General features: G+C 42.1%; 1 protein-coding gene across 2 annotated transcripts in view; it reads right to left on the reverse strand.

Annotated features, from left to right (window-relative positions):
• COL22A1 (collagen type XXII alpha 1 chain) overlaps positions 1–25,251 on the reverse strand; it is a 233,608-nt gene that overhangs the window by 6,099 nt on the left and 202,258 nt on the right. For both annotated transcript variants that reach the window (XM_066990776.1, XM_066990778.1), the window contains 18 exons: positions 23,369–23,482; positions 21,803–21,856; positions 19,074–19,127; positions 18,194–18,247; positions 16,871–16,924; positions 15,492–15,545; positions 14,643–14,696; positions 13,500–13,553; positions 12,786–12,830; positions 11,740–11,793; positions 10,682–10,735; positions 9,289–9,342; positions 6,623–6,694; positions 4,844–4,879; positions 4,544–4,588; positions 4,060–4,239; positions 1,777–1,843; positions 167–349 (listed from right to left, as the gene is read on the reverse strand). In XM_066990776.1, coding sequence (XP_066846877.1) covers positions 167–349; positions 1,777–1,843; positions 4,060–4,239; positions 4,544–4,588; positions 4,844–4,879; positions 6,623–6,694; positions 9,289–9,342; positions 10,682–10,735; positions 11,740–11,793; positions 12,786–12,830; positions 13,500–13,553; positions 14,643–14,696; positions 15,492–15,545; positions 16,871–16,924; positions 18,194–18,247; positions 19,074–19,127; positions 21,803–21,856; positions 23,369–23,482 — 1,282 coding nt within the window. The remainder of the gene's footprint in view (positions 1–166; positions 350–1,776; positions 1,844–4,059; positions 4,240–4,543; positions 4,589–4,843; positions 4,880–6,622; positions 6,695–9,288; positions 9,343–10,681; positions 10,736–11,739; positions 11,794–12,785; positions 12,831–13,499; positions 13,554–14,642; positions 14,697–15,491; positions 15,546–16,870; positions 16,925–18,193; positions 18,248–19,073; positions 19,128–21,802; positions 21,857–23,368; positions 23,483–25,251) is intronic.

The following is a 25,251-nucleotide window of genomic DNA, read 5'->3' on the forward strand; positions in this document are numbered from 1 at the left end:
ACCATCACTTCTTGTCTTATTGATGTCCTATAATTTCCTAGCTCTTCACCAGAACTGCTCGTCACTCATCCCCTCAGCATACTCCTGCTACCCGTGCCTACACTGAAGAACACATGGTGGACACATCCTGTTATCGGACTTCCCAAACGTATCAAGGTTTGCTCACCTTTGGGCCCAACGGGGCCAGGTAGCCCTTCAGACCCAGTCTGTCCGGGCTGGCCAGGCTCTCCTGGGGGGCCAGTTCTTCCTGGTAGTCCTTCTTTCCCAGGGGGACCAGGAGGTCCTGGTCTGCCATGGGATGCTTTTACATGTGCAGGCTGTATCTGAGCCAAGAGGTAGGCTAACTTTGCTGTGAAGAGAGGAATGAAGGGGTTTGTTAGACCAGAAGGTCAGCGCTCCAAGAGATGGAGAGCCAGAAACAGTAGTCCAGTAAAGTCCATGTGTTGTCACAGATCAAATTTTTAGGGTCATCCATTTGTTATCCCCACATAATCCTTCCCTGTTAGCAATGTCGGTGCCTCACTGGACCTTTCTAGATGATTTGAGCCTTATTTTCTCCACAGTTTCAAACCTCTCCTGAATATCATGCCGAATCCTAAACACTTCTCTCTGTTCCTTGTCCACCAGGGATCTAAAATACCCTTTCCTTTAGTTGTACAGTTGGTGGACTTCTGTAGAACTGTGATAATTGCTGATCTGAAAAGAAGGATCTGTTTCCATTGCTTCTGCCACCAAGTGAGATGCTACATGGCTGCTCTGTAGGAAGAAAGCTTTCTTTTCTTGTTCTGGGCTGTTATACATGTGGAGTGAAAGCCAATGTACCCATCTCTGCCTCTGAAGTCAGAAGCTGTGACTAAGGCAGCTCCCTGTGTCAGCATGTTCTCTGATTTCCATGCAGGCACATTGCTTGTGGCTTCCAGATTCAAACCCTAAGCAGCCTTGGGGGCTCTTAAGACATACTTAGCATCACAAAAACATCCTACAGAATGAAGGGAAAAGGGTTTTCTATGTTGACTTCAATGACGCAAAATCTTGACTGCTTTTAGGCTGCAGTGGAAATTGAAGTCTGAGAGCATGTAAATAAACTCCTTCAAATAAATCACTTCATTTCACCATGATCTCTGGAGTGGAGGAAAATTCCCATGGATATGTTTCAGCTGCTCCAAGAGCTGTGTGAGAAGAAGTGCTACAGCTTTGCAGTTCACTGTCAATAGTGGTCTGCAATTCATATATTTTGAGAGAAAAAGCAGCCTACATTCACCCTGCACCCTCTCCTCATACTGGTGGGTATTGAGTGTCACAGCCAGCAATCAGGAACATTTCTCCTTCAGCTGGAACCTCAAAGCAAGTTTACCAGGGCTCATAGTCCCTCTGTGGGCTTCTACTATGTTTACTTTCTCTTACGAGGCCCCAGATGAATCTGTTTTAATTTGTATCTTCTTTTATCCTACCATCTGAGCTCAGGCATCTGCAGGAATGAGTCTACAAGAAAGCTGTGTTGGGAGCAAAAGCCATGATGTGATTAGCACAGGCAATGTCCTTGGGCTAAAGAGGGGAGAAAGCCCCTGCACTGCTGCTGGGAACATCAAGCCTGGGGAATGGTAAACCTTGCTCAGCACGTTTCATTTTACACATATTCGCCTTCCAGGCAAGCTTGTTGCAACATCGCCTTCCACAAGCAAGAGAGGTTCAGCTGCAGTTATACCACCGCAGTTATGGAAAGTATCTTTCATACTCTCAGATCTATCTGCTGGCTTCTCAGAGCTGATTACTTACCATCTAGCTGCTTAGCTAATTCCTCTTGGACGAGTCTTCTCAAAGTCTCTAGAGATGGAGGTTCCCCCTAGGGAGTAATAATCACAGTAATAATAAGACATACTAATCACAGCCAGGGGATGTATAAATGACACTTTCGATGAAGGGCTTAGAGGGTTGCATTTCTTCACCCAACGCATACACAGGGCTGTAGGGACTGCCTTGAAGAAGGAGAACAAAAAGGGACTCAGAACATCCACAGTTCCCACCTGGCTGTCAAGCTGTAAGCAGGGAGCCTGGCCAGAGGGCTCAGTTGCTCATTTTCCTCTTCTCCTTCCTAGATAAAATCTCCCTCCTATACACTAACAGGGGAAGTAACAGAAATTGAATCGGGAGACTTCCTCTGCTCCACTAGGCCATAGTGGACAGCCTACCTGCTTCCTCAGCTCTGCACGTTTCCTTGCAGAGAGAAGTACGTGCGCCTCCAGAATAGTAAAGGAGAGGATCTGGACTTGGTATACACACTGATACTGGATGCATCCCCTGCTGACAGGCCTTATCTCAGCGAAACAGAAGCCAATTTACACACACGATACTCATTCTTCCAAGCATGCACAAGGTTTTGCCTGATTCCAGGCCGTTGAAGGGAGACAGAGATGGGGCTGCCTGGACTCGGTTCCCTGCACAGCCTCCAAGGGACAACATCCTTTATCCCCTCTCCCAGCTCCTTTTGTGCGACAATGCTGTTAAACAGCTGTAACACCCATTAAAACTCAAACTTATGTAAGCAACAACGCTGGGTGTCCAACTGGAAAACTGATGAAAGCATTCTTGGTAGACTGGAAGGAGAATATTCTTGGCTGAGGCTTTCCAAGACTATAAAAAAATGGTTTTAGGGTAACTAGATGCTTGTATTTGCACGTTTCACAAACTCAGAAGAATAATTTTAGCTGTATTTCAAAAATAAACCATTCTGAACACAAAAGATCAAATACTTTCCTTTATAATTTGTAAAGTAATATGTTTCACTTGAAAAATACTTTTCATTTTTTGGTTAAAATTATTCTTTCAATTTGTGACAATTTTGAAAATATTTCTGATCAGCCTAAAAATGGCACTCCTCTGTGAATGAACTATTTACACGAAAGTGTTGTTTTTCCCTCAGACTTATCCTTTTAACATATAAGGATGCAGACTGTGCCCTCTGTTTATAAAAACTTAACGAGGTCTTCTGAACCAGAAATTATTCCTGATTAAGAAATGTAGATTTCATTAAATAGCTAACAGACCTTTCAATTTTAACTGATAAAAGTGCTGATAAGTATGGAGTTGATCCATTTGCTGCCTCCTTCACAACGTAAATTTTGTATGGGAAAGAGATGTTTGTGTTGGTAACAAAAAAAAAAAATTGTCATTACTACTAACTACTTGTGACAGCTCTTAGTGAATATCCCAATAAGTAAACATGATCGTGGAACATAATTAGAAGGCTTACATATTATCTTTTGAAGTTTTAACCCTATTAGTTTCATTAAGTCTCCATAATCATCACTGGATAGCATCAAATCTCTCTGTGCTGTTGAGACATGAAAAAAATGCTTTGTCTAAAATTTACCCAGCCTTTACATTACAGATTACTTTACTGTTTATTCCCCCCGAGGCAGTCTCAAATTCATCCTCAGGATGGGCATAGCAGCTTCATTAGTGTCAGTAGTTGTTTCCATTCTTCTACATACATTACCCTCAGGCACTCTCAATAGCTAGATTGTTTCCCGTTAGAAAGAAAGGAAAAAAAAAAAAAAGAATATTAAATGAAAATGGGATTTCATGAATTCTGATGAGCTGACTACAGGATTTCCAGGAATAGAGCAGTGACCTTTCCGCGGCTTAGTGTTTTGTCTCTCATAACAACCAGTAGCAGAGGAAGGCATAAGACCTCTATATGAAACGCTATGCGTTAACACCCATATAGGAAGAAGCTTTTTCAGATTCCAGGTACCCATGGACATAGTCTCATGACCTGATTAGGCTTTTAGAGATAGAAGGAGTCAGGGACTGGCCTTGGCTACAGGTCTGAATTGCTCAGCTCTCTTGGAGTCCAATCCAACACCCTCACAACAAATCTCTACGATACCTTACAGTTCTGCTTTATATGTACAAAGAGATAGGAGATAAAAACGCTGCCTCCCCATTGTAACACATCCTTGCTCAGGTTTCTCTCAGCCTTACCGTAACCTTAGGAGCTTTCCTGATTGTACTGTGGCAGTAAAATTACCGTACGAAGCCCGTATCAGGCAGCCTTACCCTTGGTCCTGGAAATCCTGGCTGTCCTGGGGGACCAGGAGGTCCAACCTGCCCTGTGTCTCCTGGTGGTCCATGGGGACCCATCAGTCCTGGATGACCTTTATGACCAGGTATCCCAGGTTCACCTGGAGGGCCCTTTTCTCCTTGAGGACCCTTTTCTCCTTTGATGCCAGGGTCTCCCTAGGCACAAAAACTGACATTACCACCACGAAATAAAAGGCAAACTTCTGAGTTCCAAGCACAGCAAAACACAAACAGCTGAGCTGGCAAAGTTACTGAATACAACATCTGGTGCATTACAAATGATCCACAAATTATTACTGATGCTGAATGATTAAAGAGAGGGCTGGGAGGAAAGGGGGAGCATAGCAGATCTCCACAGGCCACACTTCACTCTTAAATGACCCCTTACCCTGGCCCCTACCTCAGAATAGCTGTTTTTATTTCAATGTAATGAAATAACTAATAATACTCTCCAACCTACTCTGTCTCCTTTGGAGCCAATTTCACCTGGTTTCCCTGGTGCACCCTGCAACAAAATAAAGGTGAGCATGGAAAAGTTATCCATAATAACAGTAAGTAATAAAGCGCATGCATTCACAATGATTCTTGCAACCTGAGGAAAATACATTTCCCTGTTGGTCCCACAGATCCCTGAGAGCTCTTTGTTTGCTCTCAGATATCAACAAATCAAGAAAAAAAATCAGTTTTTTGCAAACCAGGTAGTATCCTTGATGTTTTTTCCTGAGACACTAGCACTGAAACAACCAGGAGTTTAACTTACCTCTTTTCCTGGAGGGCCTTTTTCTCCTGGATCTCCCTGAGAAGTAGAGAGAGTGGATTTATTACCATACTGCAAGGACTTGGAGGACCAACCTTACCTATTAACCATGAGTCTCACTTTCTGTCTAAAGCACAAGTTTTCTATCACACAATAGTGGGTTTGGACTATTTATTGTCAGCCTACTGCTATAGGTCATTCCTGGAAAGGCACATCCTATTGAGAAAGGATTTTTAAAAAAGCTATATACCATGTAACTGTTTGTAAATAAAAGGAAAGCACATCAACAGAACCAGCTGAGATCAGGACAGATATTTTATTGAAAATACATTTCTGCTTTCAGTAAGTTCTATTTCTTTTTCTTATGGATCTTTCCCAAAGCTTCCTAACCTTTACTTAGGCTGGTTTAGCTTAAGCAGTGCCAACGTTATAGATATAACTATCTAAAGATGTAAGGGATGCATATTTGGTAAGGAGAGGTATCATCTTGTATCACAGCAGCTGAGATAATGGATAGAAAGTCAGTTATAAAGCAACTTCTAGCTTGAAAGCTTGCCCATATTTTAGAACTGTATCAAATAAACTCAATTTAAATAAGCACCCCATCAGGATTTTTTTTTTCTATACTCTGTGTTTAGAAAGTGATAATAAAGCAGTACAATGTTTGCATTACAGCAAAAAAAAATAAAAATAAAAATAAAAATTCACTGCAGTCCTGGAGCACACTTATGGAAACAAAGCAAACATTAAATTACAGGTTGCTAAAATTCTGCCCACATTCCCATATCATGAGTAGATGGATTCATCTTTACAATCCATTTACAATTCACACACATGATCATATCTCTAATGTGTATGTAGATGATATTTTTCCATAACCTGGAAATACGCAGAGTAACTTCCACTTCGCTAGCATACGTCTACGTATGTGTGAGCAATGTAACTAATCACAGATGTGTGATCACATCAGCTCCAAATCAGGCAGCATCAGACCCACTTGAGTATTCCTTAGGGCCACTTCTGCTTTAAATGGCCACTGTGTTTGCTGCCTTAAATGAATTTTCCAGAGAAATATTTTTCTCCTCTTTTCATCACAAAACTCCCTTTCCAATCATTAAAAAATAAAAAAGGAAGAAATTCTAGATTCACATAAAAACAATTAAAATCTCATTTTGTCACACTAGAGTTAGAAATGAAAATATTTACCTAGTATTCATCTTTTCTGCTCTTCTAGTGGAATGTAGTAACATATTTTGCTTGCCTCGGAAGGGCTAAAGACAATGGATTTCAAAGCTGTGATATTTTCATGTGAATACTATTTTAGATCAATTTGGAAGATATTCAAGTGTTTTAATTGCAGTTTACCTCTGTTGCACATAACAATGGAATTTGCCTGGGAGCAGCAAATATCAAGAATAGCCGTATTACTAAAACTTCTGGATTTAGCCCTTCTGGAGTTCATGCAGAGACATAGTCTGAGTAACTCAAATAACCCAAACGCATACCAAGAAGACTGTTGAACCATCCCATTTAATGCACACATTATCATGGCTGACTGACAAATACCAATTCATTAAATTAGATTACAGTCATTTGGCCATAAAAATAACACCAGTTTTTGCAGACCAGTTTCCTTTGGAAGTAGAGCATATGGTTTCTGGTTCTGTGAGATCTCCTGCCTATGCTTTCTACCTAATTAAAGATAACTATGTCCCACCTTCATCAGCCCAACATTTAAAAACAGGTAGTTAGTGGCTCTAATCCATCCCCAGACATACTTACAGGTGGCCCTCGGGGTCCTATGAAGCCAGGGAGTCCTGGGCTGCCGTTCTCTCCTTTATTTCCTTTAGGACCCTTTGGACAGAAATGAGAGACACTAGCAGCCCTTTCTCCAACACCTCTTTTCCAGAGCATGCACTTACAGATACATTGGAATAGGCAAATTTCACTGTAGCAGCAGGGCTCCTAAAACTGACAAGGAAAGGAAGAACAAAGTCATTTAGGAGAGCAGATTGCAGATACCAGGTCTGCATTATTAATAAGCTGTGTGGGGTCCCTGTGAAAGGATGAAAAGAAAGTGACAATTATGGAAGTGACAGGAGGTATGTTCAGCAGCTACTTCTGGTGCTGCATGGTTTCTAAGTTGTCGTTGCAGCCGATGAAATGCCGTGATGCACAACAACAGAGAAGCAGTGCAGATGGTCATATAGCTCAAATCTGAGAATACAATTAACAGACAACAGCTACTGAGCTTCTCCTTTGCTCTTATTCTCAGGTTCAATTTAAAAAACGTCCGCCTTTTACTTATCTCTTGTGATGTTCTGCCAAACTGTCCCATTTTCTTACAGATCAGGGCAGCTTAAATGTCAGTTCAGGAAACAGACCCATTTCACAAATACTTTTTTAAAATTCTTTTTTTAACCTTTTCTTTTCAGAACTTTCTTTGCCACCTTCTAGTTCAGGAAGTAACCCTTTTTCTTCTTAGAATGAAACCTGCCTTTATTTTAAGCTCGTTTTGTGTCAAGTGAGTGACAACAAATCAAACAGGCACAAAGCACGTGGCTGTTGAGTATGCGGCGATTTGAAGCATCGCTAATGTCGCACAAAAGAGAAAAGTCTGGAGGCTTTAGGGGTTGGGCCTCACTGTCATATAGAGGCTTAAGCACGAGCACAGTGGAGCAGTATGGGCACTGTCAAACAGCAGATGCAAAAGGAGCAGGCTCCTGGCAGGTGTTGTCCAACGTCCCTGTGATATAAATCAGCAATGGTGAAGTAGTTCATAAGGTGGAAAAGAAACCCTTATTGTCCCAATCATCTTTCTCACTTCTCCTTTTCTTCAAACAGAAATATTGGCTTGTCACACCACATTGCAAAGGAAATGGGTGCATTTCCAGACAAGGCTGGAAATAAATGGAGTAGTGTACAGCACAAGGAAACACTTCTCATAATTACCTTTGTGAAGGAGAGAGAATTCATTTTCATGACAGAGAAAGATACTGATGAGATGAGTGTCTGTTCTGCTGACCAACGCTGTCATTGTTTCCCCTTTCTCATCCATCTGACTTTATCCTTTTTCAATCTCTTATGTTATTTTTGGACTGTAAATCCTCTGGAGCAGAGGCTGCTTTAGTTCTGTGTTTGTGCAGGAAGCTGCCTGGTGAGACCCTGGGTCACCAGCTGACTGTCTAGGTAGGTAATGTGATAACATGATGATGATTAAAAGCTAACCCCCGTTTGGCACTCACGGAGCATTCCAGAACCACAGCAACCTTGTAAAACACATGGGGAGCAACCAAGAAAGCCAAAAAGCAGTAAGAATTGGGAGGAGGGGTTGGCACGATAAGAAACGGAGGTTGAAAGGGCAAGAGCGAAGATCCATGGGGTAAGAGGCAATGGCAATGGTCCCAGCAAGACAAAAAGAGACTGTGGCAAGGACAAAAAAAAGCAGGAGATTTTTGTCTGTGGGAAGGCTGGCAGACTGCACCGCCTGAACCCCACCGGTGTGTTCTCTTCTCCCCATGCACAAAGGTGTTGTTTGCTTCTCTGCAGCCTCATGGGAGAAGACATCCCAGCAGCAAAGCAAAATGTGCTCAGGGCACGACTTAGTGGCAAGGCTGAGGTTGCTTCATGGTATTGCAAGGGCTGAGTGCCACAAAGGTGAGCGAAGTCCCACTACAATTATTTTTTTCTGATTTCTTCTGTTATGGCCTTTTGTTTCGGTCTGAATTTACCAGCCCAATGAGCTCTAACGCCTAGGTGGGCAAAGAGAAGGAAAAGCCCTGCACTGCAATAGGTGCTGGTGGACACAAAGGTTCATTTGTATGGATTTGCTGAATCCTGAACAATTTGCAGCAGAAGAACAGAGAAAAAACAACAACTGCTTTCTGTCCTCCTTACAGCCCTTCGTTACCACATTGTTCTTCCACACAGGATGCCCCCGGGGGATTCATTCTGCTCAGTGATCTTGGTTTATTGCCCACTGCCTGCTCTTTCCCCAATCGCCTGGGGAGAATTTCTCCGCTGCTGCTGTTCCTCGATGGCAGCCTGCCAACTCCCCGAGGCCGTCTCCTTCCCTGTGACAACTCTCTGCTGGCTACACAGTCTCTGCTTGGCAAAATTAAATCAACTGGTAAAGACGAGGCATGCGAATCTTTCCTCCATACCAGGTGATCGATCATTTCCTTTTTTCTGTGAACACTTAACTTTGCTGATTAAAAAATATAAAAATAAAAAGATGACCCAGCTTGCATCTCAATTCCAGGAATATAGCCAAAACCTCTCTGATGTTGTGGCCAGACAAGGATTTTCAGGTCACTGACCTCTACCTTCAGACAAGGCAACTTGAGGTATTATAAGCTGCTATACATAAACCACTCCATCTATACTTCATCAGTCACCTCTCCTTGATGTAACTGCTTGCTGCATGAGTTTCCCGTTGTTGTACTTACTGGGTTACCTGCTGGGCCAGGCTCTCCTGCAGATCCAGGCAATCCATTCTTGCCCTAGATGAAAAGGAAAAGGTTTAGTGAAGTAACATATAAAGCGATCAATAAAAATATCCACCTGCTGCTATACCAGCAGAGATTTCTTTAACGTTGTCCAACCTCCTCTCTTGGGAGATTACAGAGTAAGGATTTCCTATTTTCAGTTGACCCCACAACTTCTGCATGCCTGACTGCATGGCTAACCCCGTCACAGGACAAAAAGTCATTGCACTGGAGCTGATCATAAAGACCAGCCTTTTTACTGGCAATATTCAGAATCATACCTCGTGCTTTCTACTAAAGAAGAAACAAAGCAGAGGAAGAAAAAGAGAAACTGATACTTTGCCCCCCAACATATAAAATCCCAGGTAGCTCTTCTCCAAAGAGGAACACGGCTTGGGGTGGTAATTTCCTTCTCCTCAAACCTTTTTATTCATTACTACTGTTGTGAAGGGGCACGACACATTAATGACTAATGCCAGCAGTCCAGGAATAATGAGATAAATTACAAGGTAGACAGAGGAGCTCTCCATATGTTCCTTCAGTCTAATCTAACCCCCTACCCTCCTAACTTCAAGGGACCTGCCATTCCAGCTCCTAGCATTGCTGGCTGAATCAGCATTTTGCCCAGATATGGAACATGTTACAGAATTTGTTTCACTAGCATGTCTTCCCAGAAGGAAAAGAAATAACTCGTATTGCAAAATAATAAAGATATGCCTAGGTTCAGTGACTGAGACCTGAATCCAAATTTGGAAAGCTCTGGGTTTTAAAAGAGAATTGAAGAGCCTGTTAAATTAATAAAAGTAATTTCTCAGACATCCCAAATGACACTTTCTGAAATGTCAACTAAATTGCCATTTCTCCACTGAAGATGTAATAAAACTCTACATGTGTTCAATTAAACAAATCTTTTTCTTACAATTATTTTTTTGTCAGAAAAGAGCATGACAAAAATGAATGGTGTCACATGGACCCCAAATATGTCAAAGTGGGCACCTGCAGTTAGCGTCTACCTTTGAAAACCATATCCTCAGGCCTCCTAAGAAGTAAGTGATATGTCAGGGGCAGGTCTGGAATATGAGCACTTCTGACACTGCAGTCCAGGAAAAAATCATTAATCTTTCCCACACAAGTCAGAAACCAACAATACTTTGCGCTCCTGTTAGTCCTCATTGGTTGGTTTCCAGCAATATACTTCTGAGTTTTTTTTTATTTTTCAAAAAAAAGGTAGTGTTTTATCAAACATCACCCGGATCTTGCATAGCATTCTTCCAAACCAGAGTTCTGGGATGCAGAACATCCCCAGTAAACACAACGTATCTCCAGAAACTGCTTGTCAGGAGAGAAAACTCACCGGCTGCCCTCTGAGTCCTCGAGGACCCTGTGGTCCTATGGGACCGGTATCGCCCTGAAATGAAGAAAAACATTCTGGTGAGTGGGAAAGATCTGACAGGGAGGCAAGCAACCCATCATTTTAAAATGTTCCTATTACATTACACTGTTTGTGTATTAGGGAAAAACAGCATTAAAGAAAAGCTTCACTACCTCCTTCCAGGTAGTGGAAGACCACTCTTCTGAATTTTAAACATTTATCACCAAATGCAGTCTGATTAGAAGCAGAACCCATTAGTATCAGCAGATTTTACAGCTGGATTCCTCAGTGACTGAACTACTTTGTTCTCTCTTGAGCAAGGCTTAAGACCTGCTTCTGTATTCTCCGAGGGGTTCCCCCAAGTCTACCTTCCGTTTTACTTTGTAGGGTACCATTTACAGCACAACAGTGTCCCAGTGATACTAGTGGGGTGCAAATGAGAAACCACTTCCCCAAATCCCATGGCAATGGCGTATCAGCCACCTGGCACATTGCTCAGCAGCTGCTGCAGGATCCTGCTTCAGTTATGCTTTCCAGAGACTTTGTTATGTGACTGCATTTGACGTTAATAATGTCAGAGGATCTGTTCGTACCATCTCTCTTTTCCTCTGAGCAGCAGCGTCATTCCACGAGTATTACATAGATTTTGGTTAAGCTATGTGTGCAGTAAGGTATGGCTTTTGCAGGGGAAGCGTGACGGAACCTGGCCCTGTGGGACCTGCAGAGAGAAGCACGACTCGGGGAGGTGTGGCAGAAAGCAGGTCCACAGCTATACAGTACAGCCTGGGATTTAAACAATACAGATCTCTCTGCTTTTCCAAAGATATACCTGACATTTAAGTGTCAGCAGCCGAGTGGTGATAAAGGCTCTCAAATTCCTCGTTACCTTAATGAGCTTTGCACAAATCATTTCCTGTGCACTGCTGCGGTAATTCGCCCTTTATGGCAATTTGCGGTTGTTTTTAGGGAGGGGTCACTGTGAATGAAATTTTTCATTTGTCAGGGAGAAGATTAATGGCTGCTCAAAACAGTACACTTACATCCTTCCCTGGTGGCCCCTCACGCCCAGCAGGACCTGTCGCACCTGGTTCCCCCTGCAATTCAGCAAAAAAGGAAGGGATATCAGCTCAAGGTCAATGACAGGCCAGAAACACCACTGCAAGTGTTATGCAGCTCAAGGTCAATGACAGGCCAGAAACACCACTGCAAGTGTTATGGGGTTTCTGCAATGTTGGACTGAGCTCAGTGATGACTTTTTTAAAGCCATTAAGAGCCTTGTACATCATACATGACACACAGATTACCAAAATAACTTGGAAGCGTCTTCTGAAAGTGATGCACAAGGCACTGTTCTTGCAGGTATGTAACTGCTAATGCAGTCACCAAAAACCACCAATCTATTCATGGTATAGAAACTATTGTAAGGAAGAAAAGATGAAGAGCTCTAGCAGTGGGTTGCTCAGCTAAGCTACTCTAAGCAAAGCATTTTCTTTCCCCATGGAAAATCAGAATTACTGAGGCAGAAAGAAGTTCAGTTTTGTTTTCCACTTTCTACACTAAGGAGCATTTTGTACTGCATTGCTCAGAACTGAGAGACCAACTTCTTATGCAGAACTTGAGTTTTGGGCTTCTTGAGGCACTGGCAACTAAGCCAAATGGCTAGAAACATTTCTATCCTCATTTCTGTATGCTTGTCTCTTATCTTACTCTGCATGTCTTAGGCACTTCTGGAGGAGAGCTGATACTCATCCAATGGATACAGCAGGGTTCCTCAACTTTTATGTCAGCATTTGTACCAGTAGGATACAGTATGGAGGCATCCTGTGAATATTGCTCACAAAGGACTATCTCAAAGGGAGCATCAGAGGACGCAGATCTACCAGCCACCTTACCTTACCTGGGAGAAGAACTTCATCGGAGGGAATGAAAACAGCTGCTGTGATTTTAGGCCGTGGAGTTGTGTTTGAAAACAGCCATGTTAAACACAGACCTGTCATAATTTTCACCTATAGCCCTAGAAAGGTCAACTTCAATTCACACAATCTTTCTCCAAAGGATCACAATGCATGCAGTGCACGTTGCTTACCCGGGGACCTGGGGGACCTGTGTCTCCTCTCTGTCCTTTGAAACCCTGCAAGAGAATGAAATAAACAATCGCCCATTACCCTAACACATGAAGGAATGAGAATGTTCTGTCTAGAACGTGCACTTAATAACCTTCCCAGTTTTCCTGTGATTACAAGGGACTAGTCAACCTGGAGCTGCCATGTGCCATGCAGCAATTAGGTAGAACAATGTCACAGGGAGATAAAAGTCCTTTTCACAACTCCTCAGGCTGCAAGACCAAGACTATAGGGTATGTATTCATGGTATGACCAGCCCGAGGATCATTTAGCCCTTTCATTTCATTGTCTCCCTCCTTTCAGGACACAGAAGAGAGCACAAGGGCCACAGCTGTGAGCAGGTGTCTGGTAGAAGGAGTGTCATGAGGTTATCTGCTTTAAACTCTAGGTGAGGAACCCAATGTCCTTCGGATTGCCCTCACCCAAGTGCAGGACCTTGTACTTGGCCTTGTTGAACTTCATGAGGTTCGCACAGGCCCACCTCTTAAGCCTGCCCAGGTCCCTCTGGATGGCATCCCTTCCCTCCAGCGTGTCGACCACATCACACAGCTTGGTCGCAAACTTGCTGAGGGTGCACCCAATCCCACTGTCCATGTCACTGACACCTGATCACATCAGTAAGAGTTTTCAACTGTCTGACAAAAGCTTCCCAGCTACAGTACAGAAGAGTTACCTACCGGTAAGCCTCTGGCACCCTCCTGGCCTGGGAGCCCTGGTTCTCCAGGTTTTCCCTACGGGAAACAATCATGTTCATGTTAACAAGGCTCTCAGGTCCATCCCTCTGCTGTTCAAAATTCTCCCTACTCTTCCCCCTTACATATAACACAAAGAATTGTGATTGCCTGAGGTTTCTCCAGCAGTGTCTGTGCCTGAGCGTGTAAGGACAGCAGTGACAGAGACATTCCCACACATGTCGATCACTGTCATGAGCACACCCTTTGAATTTCAAAGGCACTTGTACCTTTGGACTGATGCACCTTTACAATGTTTTTATTTCAGAGGGGTAATGCACACAACTGCAGCAATACCTTGTCAGCACCTACAAAATCAGTATCTGCACACAGAAACCAGGTGTTTTGATGCAAGCACACAACTGTCTGCAGCTGTTGTGACAAGCACTGTTCCACTTATCAGTTCCCCTAAATAACTGGGGACCTGGCTCTTTACAGAAGCACTAAGTCCCATTTGGCAAAGAGGATGGCAATGCCAGATTCTGCAAGCACATTTTTTCCTCTAACAAATACAGTTCTAAGGAACAATATTAATCTCCTGATTTGTTAACATTCCCTTTTGCCTGCTATATTAGCATTTCCTTTTGGCTTACAACTTTACATCTCTTTTTCTTTTTTTTTTTTTTTCCCCTCAATAAATGCAAGTATAGACTAAGTAGAGAACAACTAATACAAATCCCTTAATCCTGGATAACAGAACTGTCAGAGAGCAACCCAGAAAAGGCTTCTTTAAAGACAACTCCTCTAAACTTTTTATGCCCCATAATCTTCTACCTAAAAATTGGATCCCCAAGTTTAATGCACAACCTCCTTTCTCTGCAATATTTGCAGTAGTTGTAAAGGTGGAATCGCTAGGTTTTCGAGTATTTATGGCAGCTGTAACAGTAAAAGAACCCAGTTTCTTTTCAAGATTGCTCGTACGTTAAAGTTATAAATTGCTCAAGACAATATAGTCCTTATGGTGTTAAAACAAAGATGTGCCAACAGATTCCCTGCCCCCACTGAAGAGTCCATAGATAGGCAGCTCCAAAAGCAATAACTGGATGTCGTTTGTGATTGCCTGAGTGAAACAGCTTTAAATTACATTACCGGTTCCCCAAGGGATCCTGGCTTGCCATCTTTGCCATCATTCCCAGCAATGCCCTGTTAATGAAATGCAAAGCAGGGGATAAGAAGAAGTTTATAGAATAGACTGGTAATTCTTTGTCAGTGTGAAAACTCACAATAGCACCTCTGCTTCATTGTGGCATTACTTAAGTTTGTCTAGCCCTCCAAAAACTCTGATATTTCTACAGTTCAGCCATGAACCTGCTCTTACCACACCACTGTAACAGCACAAACTGTTTCTCTCTCCCATATGGCAGTTCTACAGGGTTTCCTCCTTTTCACCATGCTAACGGCCTTAAAACAGGATTCTAAAAACAGCTGTTATAAATCATTATAAAAGCATTACCTTCAGTCAACTAGACTGCTTTGCACTGGAAATAGTTCTGTCCCTATCTCTATTAGGCATAAAAACCAAAACAAAGTGTTGTACTAATGTATTTTCCAGAAGAGAAGTGTTTGTGCCCAAGATGCACTTGATCTTGAGTAAGTGCAAAGGAATTATTTAAACCATGGACTGAGATGAAGGTGGTATTCCAGGCTATGAATTCTCATGCCCCCCTACTGGAGCTATTAAGTGATTTTTCTGCTCTACATAAGAGTATTTATGCCAAAGAATGAGGAGGCAGATGAGGAACAGGCCTGTTTCACGTTGGTAATTAACACTTAAAGTGATCAAACACAGCACTCGTGATGTCCTGGATCAAACACATAGCACCAACATGGCAGGTACCCTTTAAAGATCATGCACAGCTTCCAAAGCACCCCAGAAACGTCACCTGTGCTTATAAACAGTTAAATGTACTGAGTGGGAAGGGGCTGAACTGCACTCACTGGAAGTCCTGGCACACCTGGTGGGCCCTGTGGACCTGGAGGGCCATCTTTACCCTGGAAAGAAAGCAGAAACACCATGATTCAGTCAAGTCATTCACATGTTTCTCAGATGAAGATCTATCACATGCTGCATTTGACAAGGGACCACTGTGAAAATCTGGTCTTGCAGCTCACATCATACCATATACGTTTTTTTTTTAATTCATTCCTGCTTAAATTGAGAAGTTTTCTTTTAAAGCGAGACATCCAGTATTAATTATAAGTTTTTACAGATGGAGAAACCACTAGAATCACCAGTATTTTTTTCTGCAGTTTAATTATATCTAACACTGAGTATTTAACTTCTTGCATGAAGTGTTCAGCCAGAAAATAGAAGGTCTATATTTTATATCTACTGAATCAGCAGTTATGAGAAGTGCCTCATTGACTGTCCCAAGAAAGAAATCCTCTCTTTTTCTACAGGAGTGACAAAAGCATCCAATGTCCTTCAAATTATTTCAGCCTTAACTCCTTTTTTAAAAGGGAAGTCCATGTAGTCTTTGTGCTCTCTGCTGGGAGTGCTCACTGATTTCACAACCAGAAATACCATTACTGGTCCCTTATGATGAAGTTCAAGCTGAACAGATGTGCAAAAGGTGTCTTGCTCATTAGGAAATCTTGCTCTAGAAATTAATCACAGAATTACACAGTCCTAAATCATGCATTACTCCAGGATGGTTCATTTTTCCTTTTCAAACTTAAGTAAGCATCAATCAGACTGCAGTCAGATTACCCGTCTCTCTCAGGGTTTTGTGATGCATTACCATAAAACAGCATCTGAACACCCTTCAAATAAAACAGCAGTAGCAAAATTCTTCATGGACTTCTTGAAGTTTATACCTATACTAGCATTTTCAGTGGTGTCAGGGAATGGTCTAAGGACCTGGGATCTGAGCAGTCAGTGCTATGGCATTCTTCCAAATGGTGCGGGCTTGTTTTGACAATCCCCAGTCACAATTCAGGTCTTATCCTGGTTCATGAGCCATCCTAACAGATTAAGTCATCCTATTATAGAGGCTACAAGATGTTAATAGCAAGCACAGATAGATGAGAGGTACAAAAACCTCCTTAGGTGGTAGGCCAAGGGTGCACCGAAGAGGTCCCATGGACTGGGTTTTCTCTCTGGCTAATTTGGAGTTCCTTTTGGTGAGTAAACAAAACTTCAGGAACAGAGTAATCTGCTGCTATTTGTGTGGGTCCTACTTGCAGGTGTAGAGAGGTTTCAGATTGAATAATTTGGGGAGCTTTCAAAGAATATTACATCGGTTCCAGCTCAGCTTTACTTCACAGAGCTAAGTCTAGGTAAGGCTAGTGGTGTTAACACGCAGCTTAGAGCTTACTATGTCTCCTGGGTTTCCTGCTGGTCCTATTGGTCCTGGTGCCCCATCTGGTCCCTAAACAGAATAAAGCAGAAACAACATGAATAATTAACACCTTTGGTATATTTGTGACTGCACTCTCTACTGCCCCGGAACTAGAAGTAAATGAAAGAGGAAAAAGGCACAGCAAAAGTTGCAGGATAAAAAATGTCTAGGGAAACATCACAATTTGCTCTCCTTTGACAGGGTCAGTTTTATTTTTCACTTTTCATTTGACCATGACATTCCATTCATGACTCACATGAGAGTGTCATGGGATAGTTTTAAGAGTTCTAATTCTACCGGACTATGCCTACAGCCCGGGCAGTAAATGTGCCTGTGTTATCAGTTTCTCCTAAAATAATGTTTCTTAAGATGAGCTTGCAGGACTGCAAATGACCCTCAAATGGGACCCATGTATTGTCCTGGTGGCAAAGCATTCAGCAGGCCCTAGGCACTGCTACCATCTGAAAACAGAATTTTAATCCAATTCTTTTTTCTAGTACCTCCTGTTCTTTAGGTGTTGCAATGTAAATTTAGCTTTGAAGAGATTGTGCTGGTCCCCAGAAAAGACAAAGCCTGCACACCCTTAGCATGGCAGAGCCCCACTACTCTATAAGCAGCAATATGAGTAGTGATGACTATGGGTAAAGAGAAGAGCTTTGGAAAAAAAAGCTTGATGCTTAGGAAAAGTCCCTGCTGTTGGAGAGTGTAAGTGGTAATATTACAAGCATGAGAGCCAAGTTATTCCAGCCTTACTTCTGCAATGACACCCCAGTATTATGCCTTTATAAATACAAAGAACTATAATTGTATTTGTGGAGAGAGAAGAACAAGAAATGAGAAGGACTGTGATGGAACAGAACACACATAAAATGCCTCTAATTCAGATACAAAAATTGGAGAAAAAATCTAGTCTTATACCACTGCATAAAACTGAGAACCAAACCCACTGTTAGATCTGCTGGTTCCAGAATGACAACTTACTCCGCATATAAGGAAACACCTATGTGTATACTACTAAGTAGTCTCTGTGGAAGGGTTTTCATGATCATTATCTTGTGTAAAGAGAGTGAGTGAAGCTTAGCATCCATTTACAGAGTGAGCTGAAGCAATCAATGAAAAGTGGCTGATGTATTAAATAGCAATTATCATGAGCAGGGAATTCTATGACACTCAGGGGACCATTAGGAACCCACTGGAAAAGGCAAATGCAATGCAGACAGGTGAGAACGTTCCTTGCTGCAACTACCTTTATTAGTAAGGAAAATACCAGACCATCTGCTTTGCAACAGAAGAACTTACAGGAGGACCAGGATTTCCAGGAGCCCCTGCGAAGCCGGGCATCCCAGGATGGCCCTGAAAAACAAAAGGAGAGATTTTATACATCATTCACATTTCTAATTGTATATAAGTTAACTGGTCATTGGGCACTGGGAGGTAAAATCAAAATGAGACAATACACAGGGAGCTAGTTATAAGGAAGTAATGAACCACAGCTTTTAAAATCAAAGCCTTAGTTTCCAAAACACGCACTTCAGAAATAGATATAGTTATATCCAGGTTGTACTTTCTCTAATGTGTATTTCATGGTATGTTAACAGGAGCTGAGAGCAAACATTGTGGGACTGGACAAAGCACAAAACCAGGCTGGAAATCGATGCTTTTTAAAATATCCTACAGATCTCATTGAAGATGTGCTGATTTGCACTTTAAACTACTGACTCAGCCCTTGGCAAAAAAAGTGTAAAAGTTTACTCCAATTTAGACTATTGTCTTTCCTGTGGCATCTCAATCCCTCCTAAAAGAGGCCACCCTTACACTCTTCTTCCAGGATAAATAGCAACACTGGCTTTTTCAGCCCAGGGACACATAATTGCCTAGATCTCATCTAGGAATTAGCTGAGGAAATGACCAGAAGTTGGCTACTGTAGGGAACTGAATGTATCCAACGTAGAGGTGAGGATCATCTGGGAGTCATTCGGGAATCCACCAAAACTAGACAGGGAAATATTTTGCTGGAAAGGGGAAGGGAAGCCCATCTGAGGTTTAGCAGTGATGGAGAGCTCTTCCCCTCTTCCTCTTCTGTCACTAAGAAATGTGTTCCTCTACCAGCATTATAGCAGCTATTGACGAAGAAGGAGTCACAGTGATGACACTGTTGGAAAACATACGCAATTTTTACCTGTTCTCCTTTTTCTCCTGCATCCCCAGTTGTACCACGGTCTCCTTTAGCACCCTGATAATGAAAAAAAAGTAATCGGTCACTTTAGATTCAGTGTTGTGTCAGCTTTTTGACCCATTTCATAAAGCACTTGGACATTTGCTCATAAAACACAGAAATAAGAACTGAACCCTGCTTGCTCTCCTCTTAAATTCTGCCCTAGATTTTCTCTACTAATGTTGGAGACAGGAATATCTGGGAAAATGGTCTTTGAACAGACCCAGCATAGTCTTTTATATATATATATATTTATATATAGTCTCAGGGACATGAAGAGGACAGACACATCCTTAAAAATAGACAGGTTGTTAGGCGATGTACTAAGTGGGATTTTGATAAGGAATCATCTAGCCCAAAGAAGGCACCCACAGTATGAGCTACCAATCTCCTCTCCCTTCAGGGACAACAGCAACAAAAACGTCATTTCCAAGGTGCATTCAGAAAATTAACACCCATAAAGTGCCTCTCTCTCCCCATTTCTCTCTCTGTCCTCATGACAACAGAACGGAGGCAACGAACTCAAAAGTAGATGTCCATATTATCAATGTTTACAGTTAGACTAGACAAATCTCACAAAGCAAAAAATGCTGAGATGATAGGGATACAAATTATGAGCTGAACAATGTACAGGCTACTAATGAATTGCAGACCATTGAAATGATACTCTGGTTCATTACATGAGAGCTAGGAGACAAGTGGGGAAAGGAGAGCTGCTATTTATCAACTAAAATAGGCCTAATTCATATTGCCAGAAGGCATGAAACAGCTCATGAGCAAAGATCTGCAGTTTCACTACTCTGTTTCAGAATGGGACCTTGTATCAGTTTGCATGGTGCTGCTAAGGACAACATATTGCATTTTCAGAAGTGCTCTCTGGGTCTTACCCCACTAGGAGCCTTCTCAAGTACATCGAAAGGAGTCACGATGACAGTTGTTGTCTTGCAACCTTCTTAAAAGTTTTACAGTATTTTCTCTTGCCATTTACCAACTCTGTGAATTTGCTATTTTACTGAATATTAAACTGTATATGTGCAGAATATAAAATCAAATATTTGATAAATAGTCTAAATGAATACAAATTAGACTATTTATCAATTATTTGACTTCATATTCTGCACATGCACAGTTTAAAATTGGTCTTGCTATTTCAGCTAAACAGGCTGAAAAGCTGTTGAGAGCCTCTGGTGAGGGAGTTGGGGTTTTTCAGCCTGGAGAAAAGAAGGCTCCGGGGAGACCTTACAGCGGCCTTCCAGTACCTAAAGGGGTGCCTATAGGAAAGCTGGGGGGGGACTTTTTGTCAGGGGGTGTAGTGATAGGACAAGGAGGAATGGCTTTAATCTAAAAGAGGGTAGATGTAGATTAGATATAAGGAAGAAATTCTTTACTCTGAGGGTGATGAAGCACTGGCCCAGGCTGTCCAGAGAAGCTGTGGATGCCCCATCCCTGGAGGTGCTCAAGGCCAGGCTGGATGGGGCTTTGGGCAACCTGGTCTGGTGGGAGGTGTCCCTGCCCACGGCAGGGGGGTTGGAATTAGGTGATCTTTAATGTCCCTTCCAACCAAACCATACTATGATTCCATGATCCAGTCTTGCTACCCTCACCTACACTTTTCCATAGCACTCAATAAAGCAGCAGATAAGGTATGCCTCAGGCTGCCTGGGTTTTCTGCCAGTTATTGTCTTTATGGGGTGCTAATTCTTTTGAAAATTTCATGTACTGTCATTTTGACCAACCTTATATTTGCTTTTGAGATTCTGCTGCTCACCCCCAACATACTTTTAATTGTAAGATATAAAAATTAATATATGAATCTTTATTAGCTTTTCCTACACTCTAATAAGTGCAAATACAAAGATGTTAAAATAGCAGAAGCTGTTTTAGACAGTAGGTCAGGATGCAGGAAAGTATAGAGGGAACTGTGGTTCTCATGCCTTATCTCTCCCTCCATTAATTTGTTTTGATTTGTTTCACATTAGGCAGTTGTAAAGGTTTTGACTCTGACCAGGCACTGGCATTATGAGCAGACTGATGACAGAGCTATTAATGGGAAACACTGAAAATGTGACATCATTTGAATCCTTTGGACATTGTGTTCGATGTTGGCCTATGTCCCTAGACCATGAGGCAGAAACATAGAGACGAAACAAGTGATTATTCCTACAGCATATCTCAGGGAATATTCAGAGTCTGTGGAAAAAGCAACCATGAAGATAGTGTATTTGGAGTCCAGCATCCCATTGAGTCACTCTAAAATTTAAAGGGATTCAAGCATATGGAATTCAGACAGGAGAGGATCATGCAGGGGGTCTACGGCTAAGGTTTTAATTTTTTCCTCACGTGGTATGGATTGACATTTACTCTAAAGTCTTTCAAAATTAACAATGAATAAAATTCATTCAAGAACCAATCAGAATTCTTCTGGTTTATTTTATTTTTTATTCGTTTATTGGCTTGTTTTTGTGAACAGAGGGATGGTAGATGACTGTAGTTAAATGGAGAAGTGTTCATGTGGAGAGCTGTGCAGTTTTATGTGCCTGTAGTACTCCAGTGAATTGCCAGTACAGGGCCCACCCAAGAGGTCAGTCCTACTCCTTTACACACGGATGGGTGCCACCAAGATCCTGTGTCAGCCAGAGCACTAACTAATCACAGGTAAGTTCTGCTTAGGCAACTAAAGAAAACGAACCAACCTTTGGACCATCCAGCCCAGGTGGGCCTGCAGGACCTCTGGGACCAGCATTTCCCTGCAATGCAGAAGAGGTAGAGGTAAATACTAGATTTAATTTTTTTTTTTTCCCAATCAGGGGGACAGAGCACGTCAGCATTTGCCCCTCAGTTGGGGCCAATGCTTCAGTATGGCTTCAGACAGATTTGTCAGCACATTACATATCCCTGTGGATTAACCCACAACAATGCCTAACACTGTAGTTGGCTCTTTCCCAGACCAGCTAAACCTTAGGAAATATTTGTGGTTGCACTGTTTACGTCCACTGGTAACAGCCTTGTGGCCACTGCTGGAAACACAAGACCTCAAGGGGAAAACATAAACAAAGTGACACGCAAGTATTAATTACAAGGGAATCTCCTTTCTGAATAAGCCTTGAACCTCTCTTGCTGGGACCCCCATGGCCCAGTATGGTCAAGATGCTGATTAATTAGGATAGAGATTTTCTCCATGTGTTTTTTTACATGAGCAACTGTTTTCCTGGAACAACAGTAAGGTCTGTATTTTCCTCTCCCAAATTCCTTCTTGCAGTTCAAATGGCATGCATCAGTGGACAGATGGGTCAAATTCTCAGTTAGACCTCAAACTTTTTCACTCACTTATATCCACTTAATAGAAGTATAGAGATCCACTAGCATGATGGATGGAGGAAAACTGAAACTGAGAACATTAGAAGAGCCTTTGATATGAGATATGAATAATACAGGATCTCTGGATAGTAGAGAATCATCACTTTTTCTCTCACCCTGTTCTGACAGATACTGAAAAGCTTAAGGGATTAATTTCAATATGTGTTATTTATTAAAACCCTTAACCCCCTTCCTTTATTTCAAGACCTCTGCAAAATTTGTGTGTCTTAAACTGCTGCTACTTGTAACACTTCCCCTCAGACATCCTTGTAACCACAGAAAATCCAGATAATGATCATGGACCTACCAGAAGTGGACTCTGCTCACTCCTCGGTCACTGCTCTCTATTTCCTTCCTACACACCACTGCTATTTCTCCTTCTGAACAACGAGCACAACCCATCCCTGCTAAGTTAAGGGTTGGACCAGATGATCTTAGAGGTTTTTTCCAACCTGAATGATTCTATGATTTGGTATCTCCCACAGAGTAAATGGTGGGCAGGAAAAGAGTTACTTTGCAGCTCTTAAATTTCTTACTGTCCTAGGAACCAGCAGGTCCAGAACTCTAAGCTCTGAATTACAGAATTGTGGAACGCTTCAACCACTTCAGTTCCCATGCCTTCTACGTGGCTCAAAACATGTCAAAGGCAAAAAACCATAAGTGCTACTATTTAGCTCCTTCTAGTACAGAAAAAGCCAAGGATACTTATGTCACCATAAGCAGAGATGGCCTTGGCCTATCTACAGACATAGCAGCAACTGAAATCCAGTCCATTGACTCCACAGACATCTATAAAATATTCAGTACGTTGGTGCTGAAAAAAAATAAACCATGTAAAAATATTGTAAGAAAAAATGGGGTAAACCACTTCCAAGGAATGACCATTTCCCTAGCTCTCTTACCATTTTCCCATCCTGGCCATCTCTACCTGGTGGTCCTCGGAGACCTTTATCACCTTTGAAGCCTGGAATGCCTGGTAGTCCTGGTGGGCCAGGAGGGCACTCACTGCACACATCCTATGAGAAAACATTGATAAATAAATTAGAAACAGACTGAAGACATCCAGTACAACCTGCAGACACCTAGTATGAATGCAGAAGTGTAGAGCTAGCATAACCTGTAGGCCTTTGCATTTTGACCAGATCGGGGAGCATCTGGATTACTTTAACATACAGAACTGAAGTAAGGTTAGTGTGGAGGACAGTGAGAGTCAGCTGCTGAGTTCACACAGGCTCCCATGGGGAGTTTCCTATCATAAATGGGCAACTAACTGATCATCAAAGGTCAAGTAACTGAGGAAATGAGGAGATCAGGCAGCCACAACACAACACTACCAAGAACAGCTTTGTTTTGAAGCTACAAGACTACTAGTAAACTGTGTCTCTACACCAGTCGGAAAGAACTGAGTTACTGTTAAGGGGGCAGACTGCTAGGGAAAACCTCTTTGCAGCACAGTGCCAGAAAGGGTATTCCACAAAGGAAACTATTCAGCAGCTAGCCTGGCCAAGGAGAACTCATCTGTTGGAGTTCATGATGACCAAGTGAACATCACAGTGTCCTGGCCTAATTTAGTCATGGAGAATTACAACCTCCCTCCTTCAAAAACTCTTTGAAGGATTATCTCAGTAGTCTTCATATTTCTACTACCCTTAAGAATTGAAATAACATGTGGATGACATTTCCATTTCAAAGACAGACTCCCTTCAGCAAAAGCAGAGTGAAACCTGGCTACAAGAGGCAGCATAGCCCAACAGACAGTACTTCAGGTCCACTTGGTACAGCTCCCAGCTCTGTCAATGACCCATTGTGAAACTGTGGGGGAAAATGTCCTTCTAAACCTCAGTTCCTTCATGCATATTGTCCTACTAAAAAAAAAAAAAAAAGAGCTTGAGAGACACCCAGAACAACAGACCCTTAATTTAATCTGGGATCTCAAGTGCTGCTATGTGTAAACTGCACCAAGCGTGGAGTGAAAAAGTACCAAACAGAACAATTATGCAGGATGTACAGGTTGACCTGTAACATAATCAAAGGAAGAAAATAAAGGAATATCAAAATGACATCCCATACTCCACAAACACTCTGTTGCTATTGTCCTGATCAGAAATCCTAAACAATGCAATACAGTGAAGTCCCCAGAAAAATACTTGATTCCTGAAGAAAGACAGCTCTTCAATGAAGGTATTGCACAGCAGCAATCTTAAAAGGGTCTTTTTGTTAATGGAGTTCGTTATATATATATATATATAGGTTTCTTTTAATCAATAAGAAAGGATTTCTTGCTATTTCCCAAGCCTGCTTAAAAATCCCCCAACTCAGCCCATGTAAATCTTTAAAGATTTTGCAGTCAGCATCTACCAAGTACTGACTCATTTCCCAGGCAACGGTGTACATGGAGAATAAAAGCAGACAGACAGATCGCCCCTTTTGAAACACGAGTGCAGCTGGGGTTAATTACCTGCATACTCTTAGGTGCGCCATGCAAATTGACTTCGCACCCACAGTTCAAACCTATCTAGTCACTGTTGCAGGTGTACATGGAACATCAGCCATTTGATTACGGTGATTTCCATTTCTTACTTTAGGTAATACTTCTTGACAGTATTTATTTCTTCGTGGAGGTATAGGCCTGTCAAAGAGCTGGAAAAGTCTCAGAGCTTGTGCAACATACACCACATTACAAACGTCTTTTTAGGCCACGTCACTACTGGGGACTGTCAGAAACCATTGGATTTTGATCTCCAACACATTCTTGTGTGTCCCAACAGCAATGCAAGCAATTTTC

This window comes from Anser cygnoides, chromosome 2, assembly GCF_040182565.1.
Source record: "Anser cygnoides isolate HZ-2024a breed goose chromosome 2, Taihu_goose_T2T_genome, whole genome shotgun sequence".
NCBI classification, from domain to species: domain Eukaryota; kingdom Metazoa; phylum Chordata; class Aves; order Anseriformes; family Anatidae; genus Anser; species Anser cygnoides.